The sequence below is a fragment of the Rattus norvegicus genome, chromosome 3, assembly GCF_036323735.1.
Source record: "Rattus norvegicus strain BN/NHsdMcwi chromosome 3, GRCr8, whole genome shotgun sequence".
In the NCBI taxonomy this organism is placed as follows: Eukaryota; Metazoa; Chordata; class Mammalia; order Rodentia; family Muridae; genus Rattus; species Rattus norvegicus.
The window spans coordinates 31,955,234-31,969,381 of NC_086021.1; the positions used below are offsets into that span (position 1 = coordinate 31,955,234).

General features: G+C 51.1%; 1 protein-coding gene and 1 long non-coding RNA gene across 3 annotated transcripts in view; one reads left to right on the forward strand and one right to left on the reverse strand.

Annotated features, from left to right (window-relative positions):
• Positions 1-1,028, forward strand: part of Olfm1 (olfactomedin 1) — a 37,750-nt gene extending 36,722 nt beyond the window's left edge. Inside the window, exon 6 of one of the 2 annotated variants that reach the window (XM_006233875.4) lies at positions 1-1,028. This exon is cut by the window's left edge and continues 658 nt beyond it. In XM_006233875.4, the coding sequence (XP_006233937.1) occupies positions 1-17 (17 nt within the window). In that variant the 3' untranslated portion in view covers positions 18-1,028. 2 annotated transcript variants of the gene reach the window in all.
• A 4,808-nt stretch (positions 1,029-5,836) lies between these two features.
• On the reverse strand, positions 5,837-13,037 carry LOC134486351 (uncharacterized). Its single transcript, XR_010065154.1, has 5 exons — positions 12,549-13,037; positions 11,926-12,080; positions 11,214-11,293; positions 9,748-10,919; positions 5,837-9,223 (listed from the first exon to the last, which is right to left on the reverse strand). It is a non-coding gene; the product is annotated as an uncharacterized LOC134486351 (long non-coding RNA).
• Between the last annotated feature and the right edge of the window lie 1,111 nt (positions 13,038-14,148).

Below are 14,148 nucleotides of genomic sequence, written 5' to 3' on the forward strand. Positions count from 1 at the left end.
GCTCCGATGAGTTGTAGCTCCCGCTTTTCCAGAAGCCAAGGGTCCAAGTCCTCACCCCGAGGACATTTTCCATAAAACAGCTGCCAAATGATTCCAAGAATACTATAACAGTCCTGATTTTGAGAAATCAGCGCAATTTTGACGCCGAGAGATGGTGTCCTCTCTGTGTTCCTCCTGCTCGTGCAGGTGGGCCACAGATTTCAGAAGAAACCGCCATGTATGTGGATGGAACTGCAGCCCAAGGCTCCTTGGCTGTCCCCATCCCACCCCATCCCTCTCTGGTCCAATAACTCAAAGAAGCAAGGCGATGACTGTTGGCCCCTCTCACCCAAGAACAACCCACTGCTAAGATTGCATGGACATTTCCTTAGGTCGTGCCCAGCGAGATGACGTGATGGCCATTCTCCCCACCCACAGCCCCCAGCCCCCGTGGCGCTCGGTGTAGGCTGCTTCGGCCCACACGTATCGCAGCTGCCTTTTTCTTGACTGTGTTGTTGTCTCTTAGATTAACTGTGCTGAGACTCCCGGTAGCTCATGGACCTGTGTCTAGTACTTTCCCGAAGCGATGGTGGGTGTGCGTAGAGTGAAGTTGCTGTACCCACGTTGTTGAACTTGCGTACCCTGTAGCTAGATCGTGAGGTGTCCGTCTGTTATCCCCCCCAAGGTGGTAACTCCGTGTGTTCAATTTATGCAATGAATGTTGTCATGCGATGCTGTAGTTTGGATTGATAAGTGGATGGTTTCTGTTTCTAAAAAGAAAAAAAAATCAGTGTTCGCCCTTATAGGAGACATAGTCAAGTTCATGTTGATAATAACCCAGTGAAATTCTTCTCTTGTCAAGTTATCTGAATTGTGTAACCATAGATGGGAAGGACGCATCTTGGGAAACTTCAGTTTCCTACGGGAAGGAACTCCCCAAGGGCAGCCATGTGTGAAAAGATCATTTTTTAAAGAAAAAAAAAATAAGTCAAAGAGGGCAACTTTGTACTATTCAGTTATCTAAGGAACAATAAAGATATTAGGAGATATTCTTGCTTTGCTTATTGTTTGTGACGAGAGGGATGTCATGGGCACCCCTGGACTTCATAGCTACCGTGAGAACTCAGAAGGGAGAGGGGACAGTGGACCACGACCTCCTACTTCCCAAAGCCAGAAAAGGCTTGGAGTTTCCCACACCTTGGGCTGCCCCAGGGGCTCCCACCCTTCACTGACTCTTCTTCCGTGAAGTAGGCACCCATGCCAGACAGCCCTGGTGCCCTTGGAATCCACCAGCCGAGACCCCATGGTGTTGATAAGTCCAGGAAGATGAACCCACACACTTCTAACCCAGCCATCACCAAGGGCTGCCACAGATCTAAGGAAGAAGTGCCCTGGGACCCTAAGATGTATATATCTTGGTAATTCCAAAGAACCCAAAATGCAGATAATGTCCTAGAACACCCAAGTAGACCTGAGGCTCTTGTAAAATAAGTCACAGCCTCAGGTCGAGAGCCATTCTAGAATGTCCTGGAACTTAATGCCAGCCAGAGAGGTGACAGCATGAGAGGGATTCTCCCTGTGCACAGTGATGTGCCTGGTGTCAGATTTGACAGGTGGTTGCTGTCTCTATGTTCTACCTGTGGGTTCTGTGTGATAGCTATCTCCTCTCACCTCACCTCCACAGTTGGGCATCTGTCACCCCACTCAGAGTGGACAGTGGAGACATGGGTCGGGGTATGTGTTCCCTAATCAGTGTGCAAACTAGTCTCCCACTTTCCCATCCATGTTCTGAGACAGCAGCTGGTTAGTCCCTGAGAGAGACATTGATGGCGCTCAGGACAAGCTGATACTCATAATATGCAGTGTGCTGAAGAACTGGGAGTCTGAGGATGTCTAAGGACGGACAACAGAGCTGCGCTCACTGCCATGGTGAGCAACTAGGGACAAAGTAGCTGTGGACATTTAGAGACTGTGTCCAGCTTGGGCACACTAGGCACTCTTATTAACTGGCCCTTGACAATAGTTAGAGCCACAGGACATTGGTGGGAACAGGTCTGAGAGACCTGTCGAAGGGTGCTGAGCACAGATCAGTCAGTCCTGGCATGGAGTTCCCAGGCACTGCTGCTCCAGAGACCACAACCTGGATCCCCGTCCCCTTCCTCAGTGGGCTACTGATATCGATGGCCTATCTGGTTGCCATTTTGACACATTAGCTACAAGGTTCAAGATACAAGAAGAAATTTCAAAAATATTTCTTAATGTTTGGAGTACGTTCATGATTTTGTTTCGGCCACTCTCATAGCTGTTCTCGGCTGAGTGTAACAAAGCTCAAAGCTGCAGGGTGAACAGCTTTCTGAAAGAGACAGGGCCTGCTTGGTCCTCTCTCGCCGTGATCACCAGGCACAGGACCCTAACATGCCCCTGACCATTCTGGTCTCAGAACCCTCCTGTCACTACACAAACATCTTAGAGGCACACCTTCCTCCACACCTGCTAGAGAATCTTCCTCCCACCTCCTTCCGGCCTCCAGTGACCAATTTCACCCAACATAATCTGGGATCTGAGAGAAGTGGTTCAAGTATCCAAAATAGGTGAGCCTCCAAATGCCAACCAAAGGAGCCAGGCGGGGGTGGAGAGAGAGAGAGAGAGAGAGAGAGAGAGAGAGAGAGAGAGAGAGAGAGAGAGAGAATGAATATGAGGAGGAAAAAAAAACAAAAAGAAGAAGAAATCTCTTGCCTTCTGTTCTGCCAAGAAGTTCGAAGAATCCATTCACCTCAGGTGACAGGGTGTAAGGAGAGGAGAGGGGTGGTCTGGGGAAAGCTAATCCTTAATTATAGTTAACTGCAAGTCTCCCTGAGCAAGTCATGGCTAAGGCCACAGACTGGAGGAGCTTCCAATTAAAATGTTCAGAGGTGAACATTCTTCCTTCCTTCCTTCCTTCCTTTCTTTTCTTTTCCTTTCTTTCTTTCTTTCTTTCTTTCTTTCTTTCTTTCTTTCTTTCTTTCAGAGAGGATGTGTCCCAGTGGAACACATTGGACGTGTCCCGCCCAGCCACATTGGGAAAGACCACTTTCATACTTGGATGGTCACAAATGATCTTGGGGTGAGGCAGTATGTGGAACCCCACCCCCACGAGACACTTTGGGTGATTGCTCATCTAAAAGCCCAAGTTTCAATGAAGCAATCGCTCAAGTTGTGAGGCCTCTGCCCCATCCCCGGTTTGATGGAGTCTTGTATGCATATCATCAGACTGGAGCTGTGATCACGGAGAGAAACTGTAGGCTGATTTCTGTGTAATTTCTCCTTAATGACACAGTTAGAAAAAATCAGAAGTAAGCAAATGCCCATTCGTGAGTCACCAGAAGACAAAATAAGGACATGATGAGGCCACATGGATTTGCTGTCCCCGACAGTGTATTTGCTAGGGAAAATATACTTCTAGGAGATTAAATACCTAAGAAAAAATGGCTTCATCTAGAGAGCAAATAAAACAACCCCTTGCCACTAAATCTCCCGGATTCCAATAACTGGATATATCAGCCAATAGCCGAGCGTCTGTGGATGAATTTTCTTTATTAAAAGTTTGGCCTGGAATCAAAATCCTGCAGTTCTTTGAGAAGCTCAGAGATCCGAGCATGAAACTCTGGGTTCTGTTCAAAGATAGGCAAGTCATTTCCCCAATCTCTACCCCTGTAGAGATTCCATAGCAAGTCTGTGTCTAGCCACCAAGTATCCTGTCTGCAGCTTTCCTCCCACTCTGCTGGGGTCACCAGGCCTGGATCCAGAGGAAGTTACAGGGGCCTGATGTATAGGACCTCTTCTCCACACCCATGCTCTATCCCTGAGCTGAAAAGGCAGATTCTGGCTTCAGTGAGCCATCTTGGAGCTCATGGAAGTGGTGTGGGAAGCATGGTCCTCCCACCAGGCTTGGAAAGGGACGGACTAGGCGCTCGCCTGGGCAGAGGATTAAGCATATCATCAGGCGATTGGTTGTATGTATTGCATATGTTCACGTCTCATATGTGTTTCTTAAGGAGTGACTCCTGCTTCATTGTGGAATCTCTAAAGCACTGATGGTCGTAACACTGCACAGGGGCCTTCATATCACAGAGGATTCCTGGGTCCTCATAACCTGGGAATAGGGAAAACAAGACAGACTGTGTGCAATTCAGATGCTCAAGCATAAAAATAATGACTGATAATTCTGAGCGCAGCATACAAATCTACAGTCAGCGCTGGGAAGGTTGGGAAGATTGTTCTTGTTCTCAAGTGTTTTTTAAGGATGCAAAACTATTCACCTGTGTGTGTGTGTGTGTGTGTGTGTGTGTGTGTGTGTGTGTGCATGCGTGCTGTATGCATGTGTTGTATGTGTTGTGTGTGTGCATGCTATATGCATGTGTTGTATGTGTTGTGTGTGTGCATGCTATATGCATGTGTTGTATGTGTTGTGTGTGTGCATGCTATATGCATGTGTTGTATTGTTGTGTGTGTGCTGTATGCATGTGTTGTATGTGTGTGTGCTGTATGCATGTGTTGTATATGTATGTGCTGTATGTGTGTGTGCTGTATGCATGTGTTGGATGTGTGTGTTATATGTATGTGTTTTATGTATGTGCTGTATGCATATGTTGTATGTGTTGTGCATGTGTGCTGTATGTATGTATTGCATGTGTACATATTTGTGTATGTATGTGCACCTGTGAACAAATGTATATATGAGGCCAGAGGCCAACATCAGGCTTCTTTCTCAGACACTCTTCTTCTTTTTAAATTTAATTTTATTCGGAGTGTGCATGTCCATGCAGGCAAGCCGGTGTCCACATAGGCATGCCTGAATGCATGCACATGCACTTGCCTGTGTGCATGTCATATACAGCATGCAGGCAGAAGCCCACAGCATTCTGGAATCAGTTCTCTCCTTCCACCGTATATAATTAATTACATCATCAGTCTTAGGAGCCATCTCAGCGACCCCACACATTATTTTTCAGACAGGATTTCACCAATAAGGTTTGGTTGGGCTTCAAATCTCAGAATCTATTTCTGTCCCCAGGCTGAGATGACAGGTATATACCACTTTGCATGGCTTTTCTGTTAGTACTGGGAGGATCGGAATCCGGGTCTTTATGTTTGCAGGCAGTACCTTAGCAGCCCATCTTCCTAGCTCCTGCTATAGGGTTTCTCCACCGTGCTCGGAATTATGGTTTCTTTTATGCTTTGAGCATCCGAGTTGCACATAGTATGTCCTGTTTTCTATGCTTCCAGGGATCCAAGTGTCAAGTTCCTGAGACAGGGCTTCAAAGACAAGCTGAGTTCTCTTCTATGCAACCTCTCAGGATCTTCCTTGCCTGTGTGTGGTTGTATCACCTCTCTTTGAGAAGTGGACACGAGGTGATAGAGCAAAAGCCATAAGCAGACTGACAGGTGGCAAGGAAAGCCACCAAAGAGCCTCTGGGCCCCACACAGGAGAGAGCTCTGTAGGTGAGTCACGACCTGCTTATTCATCCACCGCAGGCAGTAGAAGGTACAAGAGCCGTCACCCAGAAAGGTTCTGGGTTTGTCCTCTAGCTCCGGGAGCCTGTGAGTCACCATGACCTGGCACTGAGAAGGGCGTTGGAAGGAGTCAAGATCAAGGAACATGGAGCCAAGAGCTGGGCATCTCCTATCTCCTCTGCCATTGCAGAGAGGGACAGGCATGTGGGCATGTGGGGGAGGTCTTTCTTCACTCCTTTTTATCCTGTTGTCTCTCTCTCTCTCTCTCTCTCTTTCTCTCTCTCTCTCTCTCTCCCTCCTTCCCTCCCTCCCTCCTTTCTTCCTTCCCTCCCTCTCTCCTCTCTCTCTCTCCCCCATAAAAAGCCAGAAGCAGAGCCCACACGTTTTAACAAGTGAGCCATAGAACTTGGCCTTGCTCCCTCCAGGTCTGTATTTTCCCAGCAACGGAGTGGTCACTCTGCCCCCCTGCCTCTAGACACCCATCTCCTTCCAGGGCATCACTCTCCTACCCTTCACTTGCCAGGACTTCAGGGACTTCCAGTCTAACCTGATCCTGTGTGGTTGTGGCTAGGGGAAGTGAAACACTGGTTGTCTTAGTTTGGGTTTTACTGCTGTGAACAGACACCATGACCAAGGCAACTCTCATAAGGACAACATTTAACTGGGGCTGGCTTACAGGTTCAGAGGTTCAGTCCATTATCATCAAGGCAGGAGCATGGCAGTGTCCAGGCAGGCATGGTGCAGGAGGAGCTGAGAGTCCTACATCTTCATCTGAAGGCTGCTAGGAGAAGACTGGCTTCCAGGTATCTAGGACGAGGGTCTTAAAGTGAAAGCCCACAGCAACACACTTCCTCCAACAAGGCCACACCTATTCCAACAAGGCCACACATCCTAATAGTGTCACTTCCCTGAGCCAAACATATTCAAACCACTACACGGGTGGAGGAAGTCACCCAAATGTCCTCCTGCCTGCTGGCCCTACTCCTCACCCAACACCAGGAATACCAATGTTGGCCTCATGGGAGGGGCCCTGAGAGACCTCTAGATCCATTCCAGTAGCCACCCTCTCAGGAGAGTGAGCTGCAAAGCTGAAACCTCTCCACCAGGTATCATGGCAGCACACAGCCTGAACGGACGATCTCCTGAAGAGTTGTGTCATAGTCACCCCTTCATGGTCAGCTCCTTCACATGCCCCCCACTAACTAATGTGGGTGCTTTGCTCTGTTGCTGAGACATGGGTGTCCTTACGTTGCCAGTAGAGACACAGAGGCACAGAGAGACCATTTAACGCCTGTTCCACTTTGAACAGCTAATTTGGAACATACTCAAGGAGGGACCCAAGTCCCCTGACGCCAGCCTTGGCTCGAGCCGGAGACACCAGCTGCACTGTCACACAGCAACTGCCTGCTAATTGGCCCATGTTGGGAGTCCTGGAGGACTAAGGCTGTTTCCCCAGGCCCGGCCCCAGTCCAGGCCTGTTTTCCACTCTTGAGTTAAGCCCACAGGGCCCAGAAGAACCCAGCAGACTGGAAACATGAAGAGACTTCCTTATTTATCTTGTTCTTCCCACCAAAACCTGGAAAATAAGGTCATCAAGAGTGATGTCCTGGGCACAAGTCATAGGTAGTCTCATTTTCGATGATTGAATTTTGTGTGATCCCTGGACGACCCCTGCGCTCATCCCCAACGAGGGCCTTAGTCGCCTTCAGGAAACCTGCGACATCCGAGGCCCACACGACCAGCAAGAGGCCGTAAATGCACAGTTCAGTGTAACAACGGACACAGGTGCCTCCTCTCCCACTGCCTCCTGCCCTAAAGCCACCCCTCTAATTAGCCGGATGGGTCTGCTAGCAGCTCTAGACTGTTTGTCTCGCCCGGTCTGTTAAATTGGCTGTGGCAAAGCCATAATAAAGGAGACAAACAGCAGCTGCGTAGGATCATCCTCAGGAAGCTACCTCAGGAGCTACCTCAGGAAGGACCAGGAGAGGAGAGATTCAATTAAAGGCTACCGCCGTTCCGCCTGGCCTTCCTTTCACTGCAGCCGGGCTCTTGTGTGGGCGCCCCTTCTCGCTATCCCTTCCTTTCTGGGAAGCCGTCCATCTATGTCAGCTGAGGGAGGCTGGGGCCAGAATGGGCCCTGTCTTCAGGGAACCCCTAGATGCACTGGCCCTGACTACCCTGGGGAGACAGAGGGAGGCAGTTTGGACAGCATTTGCTATGAAGACCGCTCACTTCTATAAAAGTCTGGTCTAACAAGAGACACCTAGGCAGCCTCTTCTTGTCCTTGTCAGTCCTACGAACGGAGGGTACGTTGCCTAATGGTCTTTACCCTCCCTCCTCACACTCCTGAACACACACACACACACACACACACACACACACACACACACACACACACACCCTGCAACTCCTCACCAGTGCAGATATCTCAGAGAACCTCTTTCCATGAAGAAAGCAGAAAGGATCACCACAGAGATGCAGGTCTGGGGCACTGACTTGGGTGGAGGGTGCTTGTAGAACCAAACACAGCCCCAGTTGCACACTGATCTGTCTGAGCCCCAGGGTGCAATCTGTTCAGTAAGACTTGTGAGGTCGCACTCAGAGACCCTCCTAAGGAGTACTTGGACCAACCCTTTGGCCAATGATAACTCAGAGGCTGTCCCCTTGGGACGGATGCCTCTTGGGGGTCTCCAGGAACAGGGTGGGAATGGCAGGAGTAGATAGAACCTACTCAGAGTAGGTTCTAATGCCCGATGAAGGGGGATTGGGGAAGGATGGCCTGGCCAGCTGCTGGTCCTATCCTCTTTGCTAATCACAATGCATGGCACTTCTCCATTGATAAGCATTCCCCCGCTTTTAGAGACTCACTCAGCTGTCCTGATGGACAAATCTCCCTCTGTGAGAAAGCAATGGCCCTACTGTGGAGGGAAAGGAAAACTCAGCTGTCAGATCCCTCGCTCCCAGTCTTCAGGCAAACACCAGTGTCAGGGAGCACAGCACACTGCCTATCAATCACCTGATGGTTGTTGGATGTGCCTGGACCCCTACAGATGTTGATACTGGCCCAGCAGAAGTCAGAAATTCCCTCCTGGTCCTCAGCTCTCCCAGGGCCCATGGTATACCTGGCATGGGGGAGGGACTCGTACAGTCAACTTGTTACTCGAGTACATGTTCCATCACAGGAAGGACTGGGGCTACAGGTGAGACGGGCACCCGTGAGGACTGTGCTTTTCCACACACGTCCCACCACCATTGTTATGTCTTTCCTGGAAGGATGCCTGGCACGTGCTCTGCACCACCTGCTTGCTTTAGGGCCATGTCCAGGTAAGGTCAGCTTCACATAAACACCAAACACCACCATACAGGGGCATCACTCTGGTAGCAGACCGTTATGATTCTGCCCAGGGCACCCTGGTCATAGGACGGACTGTTCACATCCAGCCGGGCATACTGGGCGGCTGGGAGATTTCCCCCACTTGTATCAGAATGGAAAGCTGAGGAGTGAATTTGCTCCGGAATGATCCAGAATGATCCGGGATGATCTGGAATGGCCCATTTAATAACGTGGGGCCCAGGCTGACAAAGGGAAAGCACTGATAAGGAGGACGAATGGAGGGGGGCGGCCACTGGTTACCACAAAAGAAGAAGGGGACTGCTGCTTCCCACCGGGAAGACTGAAATCCAACAGGAGTTCACACTTGGCTTCCAGAACCTTCCATTCTTCATTACAGCTTAACAGACATTTCCAGAACTGTAGGAGACACGAATTGTGTGCTCGACTTGAGGGGAGTCAGGAATAGCTTGTCCTCCCTTGAGGCACAAGATGCTGAGGTTGTGGCTCTTGCCGTCTCCTGAGACCTGCCACGCGCACCAGGGGCTGCCGAGGGGCTCTGCTTGCTGTACTGCAGATCATGTCCCCAGCTCATTTCTCTCTAGTTTGAGACTGGGTGTCCCTGAGCTGTTCAGGTTGCCTTTGAACTCATATGTAACCAGGCTGACCTCAGACTTGCAATGTTGCATCCCTAACCTCCTGAGAAGCCAGTGCCACAGACAAGGCTGGATTCCTTGTATGCGTCCTCTCTGCCTTTGGGAACAGAACATTTGGGTCAAGGCAAAGAAAGCACAGAAGCTCCCCATGGCTCCCAAACCTCTTGCCTTCTGCTCTAGCTTCAGATGGCCCAAAGCCCCTGGTCAAGGAAGGCAGAAGAAAGCCATCTCCCGGCCGGCCGATCGACCAGCCGGTCGGTCGCAACCCACCCCGCTCAGCTCTCTCACCAGCTTCAGCAGCAGGAGTGAGAAGCAATTTGGTATGTGTGAATTATTCAGAGCAGGCAAAGCAGGATGAGGAGCTGAGGCGACGTGTGCAGACACCAAGAGACAGCAAACAGATCCCAACCGGAGCAAGCGCGTAAGGTTGATCCTGGAAACAAATTAGCTGTGAGTTACAGGAACCATTATTTGATTAGATGCAACTGGTTGTTTCAAAAGCAGTGCTCCTAAGCTGAGTTTCTTCACGCAGTGCTCCTGCACTGCTCTGTGGGCTTTCCTGGCATGGCTGCTGATGTCTACCCGCCCCGCCAAAACTGATGGGTCCCAGGGTTCCAGGAGAACTGAGTCCCCCCTCCCCCAAATGCTTACACAGTGGATAGTACAGAGGCTGAGTCCAAAGAAGGGACAAAGAACTTGGTGGTAAGAGAGGGGAAAGAGACAGAAATAGCCAGAGACGTGTAAAGGAAAGGTAGCCTCAGTCTGCCTTGGGGATGCTATGTCTGGCACCCAAGGGAGGGAACGTGTGTGCAGAGGGTGGGTGCCTTAAGCTCCCAGAGAAACATGAGTGAAAGTCGGTGTCAGATGAGGAGCAGGGAGGAGGGGACATGTCCGGGAGCACTGGGCAGTCAGCAGAGAGACCAGGGTAAGCCATGGACATCCATGGAAGGCAGAAAAGGAGAGGGAAGTGGGATCAAGATGAGAATGTGGTCCAAACACAGGCTTGAGGTCAAGTGAATACAGCAGCCTGAGTAGCTAAGACCACGTATGTAAGAAGGATCCCAAAAACTTGGAAGGAAACACAAAGCCTTTGAGGAAGGGCAAGGGAGGGGCCCGAGAAGGATTTGGGGAACTGTGAGGGGCTTGGAAGCCACAGTGGGATCTCTGCACTGACAAGTGAAGGAGATGCAGGCTGAGGGGAGGATCCCCAAAAAGTCAGGGAAATGGGGGGCCAGGTCTGGGGGCAGGTAGAGGCAGGGCGTTTGGGAGAACAGCAGTGTTAGCTTGAGGATCTCCACAGCAGAACACAGAAGGACCATGAGTTCAGGGACAGAAGCAATTTCCAGGGAGGGTAGGGTATCAGGACCCTTGGCTGGCTTCAAGGCTGTAGCCAAGTCGCAGATAGTTGGCCTGCTGTGCTGTGTGTGGCTGCAGCAACTCCAATCTGGGGTTCCATAGTCCTGAAAGGGAAAGGTCAGAGCAGCTACCATGGCCAGAGACAGGAAGCAGCCGCCAAAGCCTAAATCCCATCTCCGAAGGCCAGTGGTGGCCCCAGTTCAGGGGGCCAAGAGGTAGGTGGAAGTTATCCCTCTTGGTGAGGTTTACAGTCTGCCAGGAAGGGTGGAGAGGCAGAAGCAGACCCAGCCAGGCCTGGACCCCCCCCCCTCTCTGCTTTGTTCTACCCATTGAGTTCTTGGTGGCTGGGGTTAGCTCAGGGCCTCAGAGTCCAACTCAGGGCTGCGTCTTCAACACACCTGTCCCAACTCCCTCAGGACTCAGAGTCGAGCTGTGCCACACTTCGTGCCCAATGCCACATGCCCTAGGTACATGGGGCCTGTGAAGAAGGAATTTGATTATGTCTCAGACATGTCTACACATATGGGTATGCATACACCTGACCCCTTCCGGTAATAAAAACTATCAGTGGGGTATAGAATGACCAGAAGACAGGAGAAATACAGACTGCAAAGAGAAAATTTGTAAAGTGCACACATACATGACAGGGTGGGTGCCCTCCCACCTCCCCACAAACCACAAACCCTACAGTATGTAAATCTGGGGTTCACAGCCTCTGCCCACTGTTTCCTCCCCTGGCGGTAACTCATGGCACTGGCAAACTTGGTCTGTTCCCCAGGTTCTCTCCAGGAGTGTGAGCCCCACCCTGCCTGCACCTTCTGCGCACAGAGACAGATCCATTTGCTTGTTTGTTTGTTTTTTCAATAAATCAACATCAAAGCCAAGAACCCTGCAGCTGCCCCGCCCACAGCTGGAGTACGCCCCCACCCCCAACCCCAGCACAGCCATTTCGGCTTCCTGCTCAAAGTCAGCAGAATGTGATTTTATTGATTGGAGACGCTGGGCCTGCCGATTTTCTACACAGGAAAGGCATGCATTTTCCTGTCTCTTTCTTAAACAAGTCGTAAAATGGATTGTGCATATAAAAGGGCAACATAAAACACTGGCCACCTCGAGCTTCGCAGAATCCGCTGACTTTATAAATCAGAGCGATGAGTCCAGGGAAGCCGCCTTCTCTCTTTCTGGATATAAAACGCTTGACTTACGGCCTAAATGTCTCCAGGCTGCTGGGCGGTGGGGACAAACAAGGGAAGTGATGCGGTTTCCTGAGAAGCAAAGGCAGAGAGAGGATGGAGCCATGTTGTCACAGCTCTAGGACAGCTACATGGGCTCCCCCTAACTTCAGAACAGTTTCCCCATCTCTGGATTCTGCCACAAGGGGCATAGATTCTGCCTGTGCTGTGCTGTGAGATTCACTTCCTGTTTGAGAAAGCCGGCCCGCCCCCATTTTGTAGCCCCATGGTGTGACTGGCAGGCTGCGTTTTTCTGATTTTTGAGGGTAAATGTCAGAGGTTAATGGCCCGGGTCTCCTGTTCTTGACGTCTCCGCTCTGTTCTATGTGATACACAGGTTTCCAAGCTCCTGGGTCTCCCTAGGAAAGGGCGGTTCTTTACACATGTAACTGACGACAGCAGATCCAGCAGCCCCAGCCTGACTGAGAAGCAGGTTCCCTGGAAGTAGGAACTGGTGAAGACTCATCCCCGCCACCCTCCGTTTAAAAATGAAAACCTTACCTCTCTATACCTCTTAGATTATAGCAGGAAATGCTAGTTTGAGCAGAAGAGGCCAGCTACAAGGCTGTGCGACCTTGGGCAGGGGACTCACGCTCTCTGAGCCGCAGTCTCCGATACCCAGATGGAGAGGCTCCCTCAAGGACTGCAGGGCTGCAGGGAACGTGTATGGGACACCCAGCAGAGAGCTCACAATGTCTATTCAGAAGATGTCATCCTCAGCAGGCCTCCTCTTAATCCCTTCAGGAATGGACATCGTCTAGGTGAGTCTCATTGAGCCGCATCATTACCATTAGCCTCCGATCTGTCCTGAGAGTGAAGATTGTGTCCCTTCACACGAGCCAGTATGTGTGTGCGGGGCGGTTACATGCTCACCCGCTGCTGGCTGCTCCCACAGCCTTCCCTCTCAGCTCATAGACTTCCAGGGAACACTCACCCGGGGGGGCTAGACTCTGGGTGGACTGAGGGTCACGGGCTCAACCTCCAAGTGGGAAGGCCAGGCTCCTATGATGGGCAGCAGATCAGGGACTGCCTCGGTTCTGAATCAAGCCTGTCCTTGAGGCGGGAGGCAGAAGTGGGGAGATTGGGGAGGGGTGGCGTAGCTGCAAGCGAGAAGCAAGCAGGCTTGGACAGCCCTGACCTCCGCTGGGCCCCAGACTGCTGTGTCCTCCATCACTGCCTCAGTAGCCCATTTAGGAGCATCTGGCCATGTCACTTGGCTGCTAATGACAGCAGGAGAGGCAGCGGGTAATCGGCTGTGTTAACACGTCATTTATCCTACATCTCTAATTACGCTTCGCGGCCAGGGATGATACAGCGCCGCACTCCAGTCTCCCGGTGCAGGTGCACAGAATTAAAGCACCCGGAGTCTCAGCCAGGTGACCAGTATCCAGAGGCCCTTGCTGTTCTTTGACCCAATCGTGGCTGGGATGATGTACCAGGTGAAGACCTGAACCTGAGGGAGGCACACATGGCCTTCAGAGCTCACAGCTCAGCCAAGAGGACATCCGAGAGCTGACTCATTGTGATGACTCCACGTGAACCTTGACAGTAGCGTCACGCACGAAGTAAATTAATTCAAAGATAAGGCAGTGGGATGGTCAGAGGCTGGACTGGAACAGCAGCACTCAAAGAAACCATGCCGTTGCCCTGGGATCTGTGAGCAGGACGCCTTCCATGCCAAGGAGCCTTGGCTGATGTGGTTCGCTTACAACTTTGGAGTGGTGATGGTCCGGGGCCAGGTGACTGTCTAGGCCAGCCACTCCGTTGATGTGGTCGTGCCAAGAGGAAAGGATTAAACTGCCAGATGGACAGAAGTAGAGAAGAGAAGGAGGGAGAAGGAGATGTCTGTGCTGACCTTTAGGACAGAGGGATTTAAAGAGAGACCGGATGGCCCTGAGCTAGACAGGAGGAAGGCATGGCGCCGGGGTAAACATATTGCCCTACCTTGGGCTTCAGGACAAAGTGTCTCACATGAACCATGGGGCTATAGGGACCCTGTCAACTGCAATGGAGCTGAGGTCCCTGCCTGCGTGCAGCACCCCCACCCCCATCCACCCTGGGAGAACAAGGATGAGGAAGATAAGTGGGTATATGCAGAGAT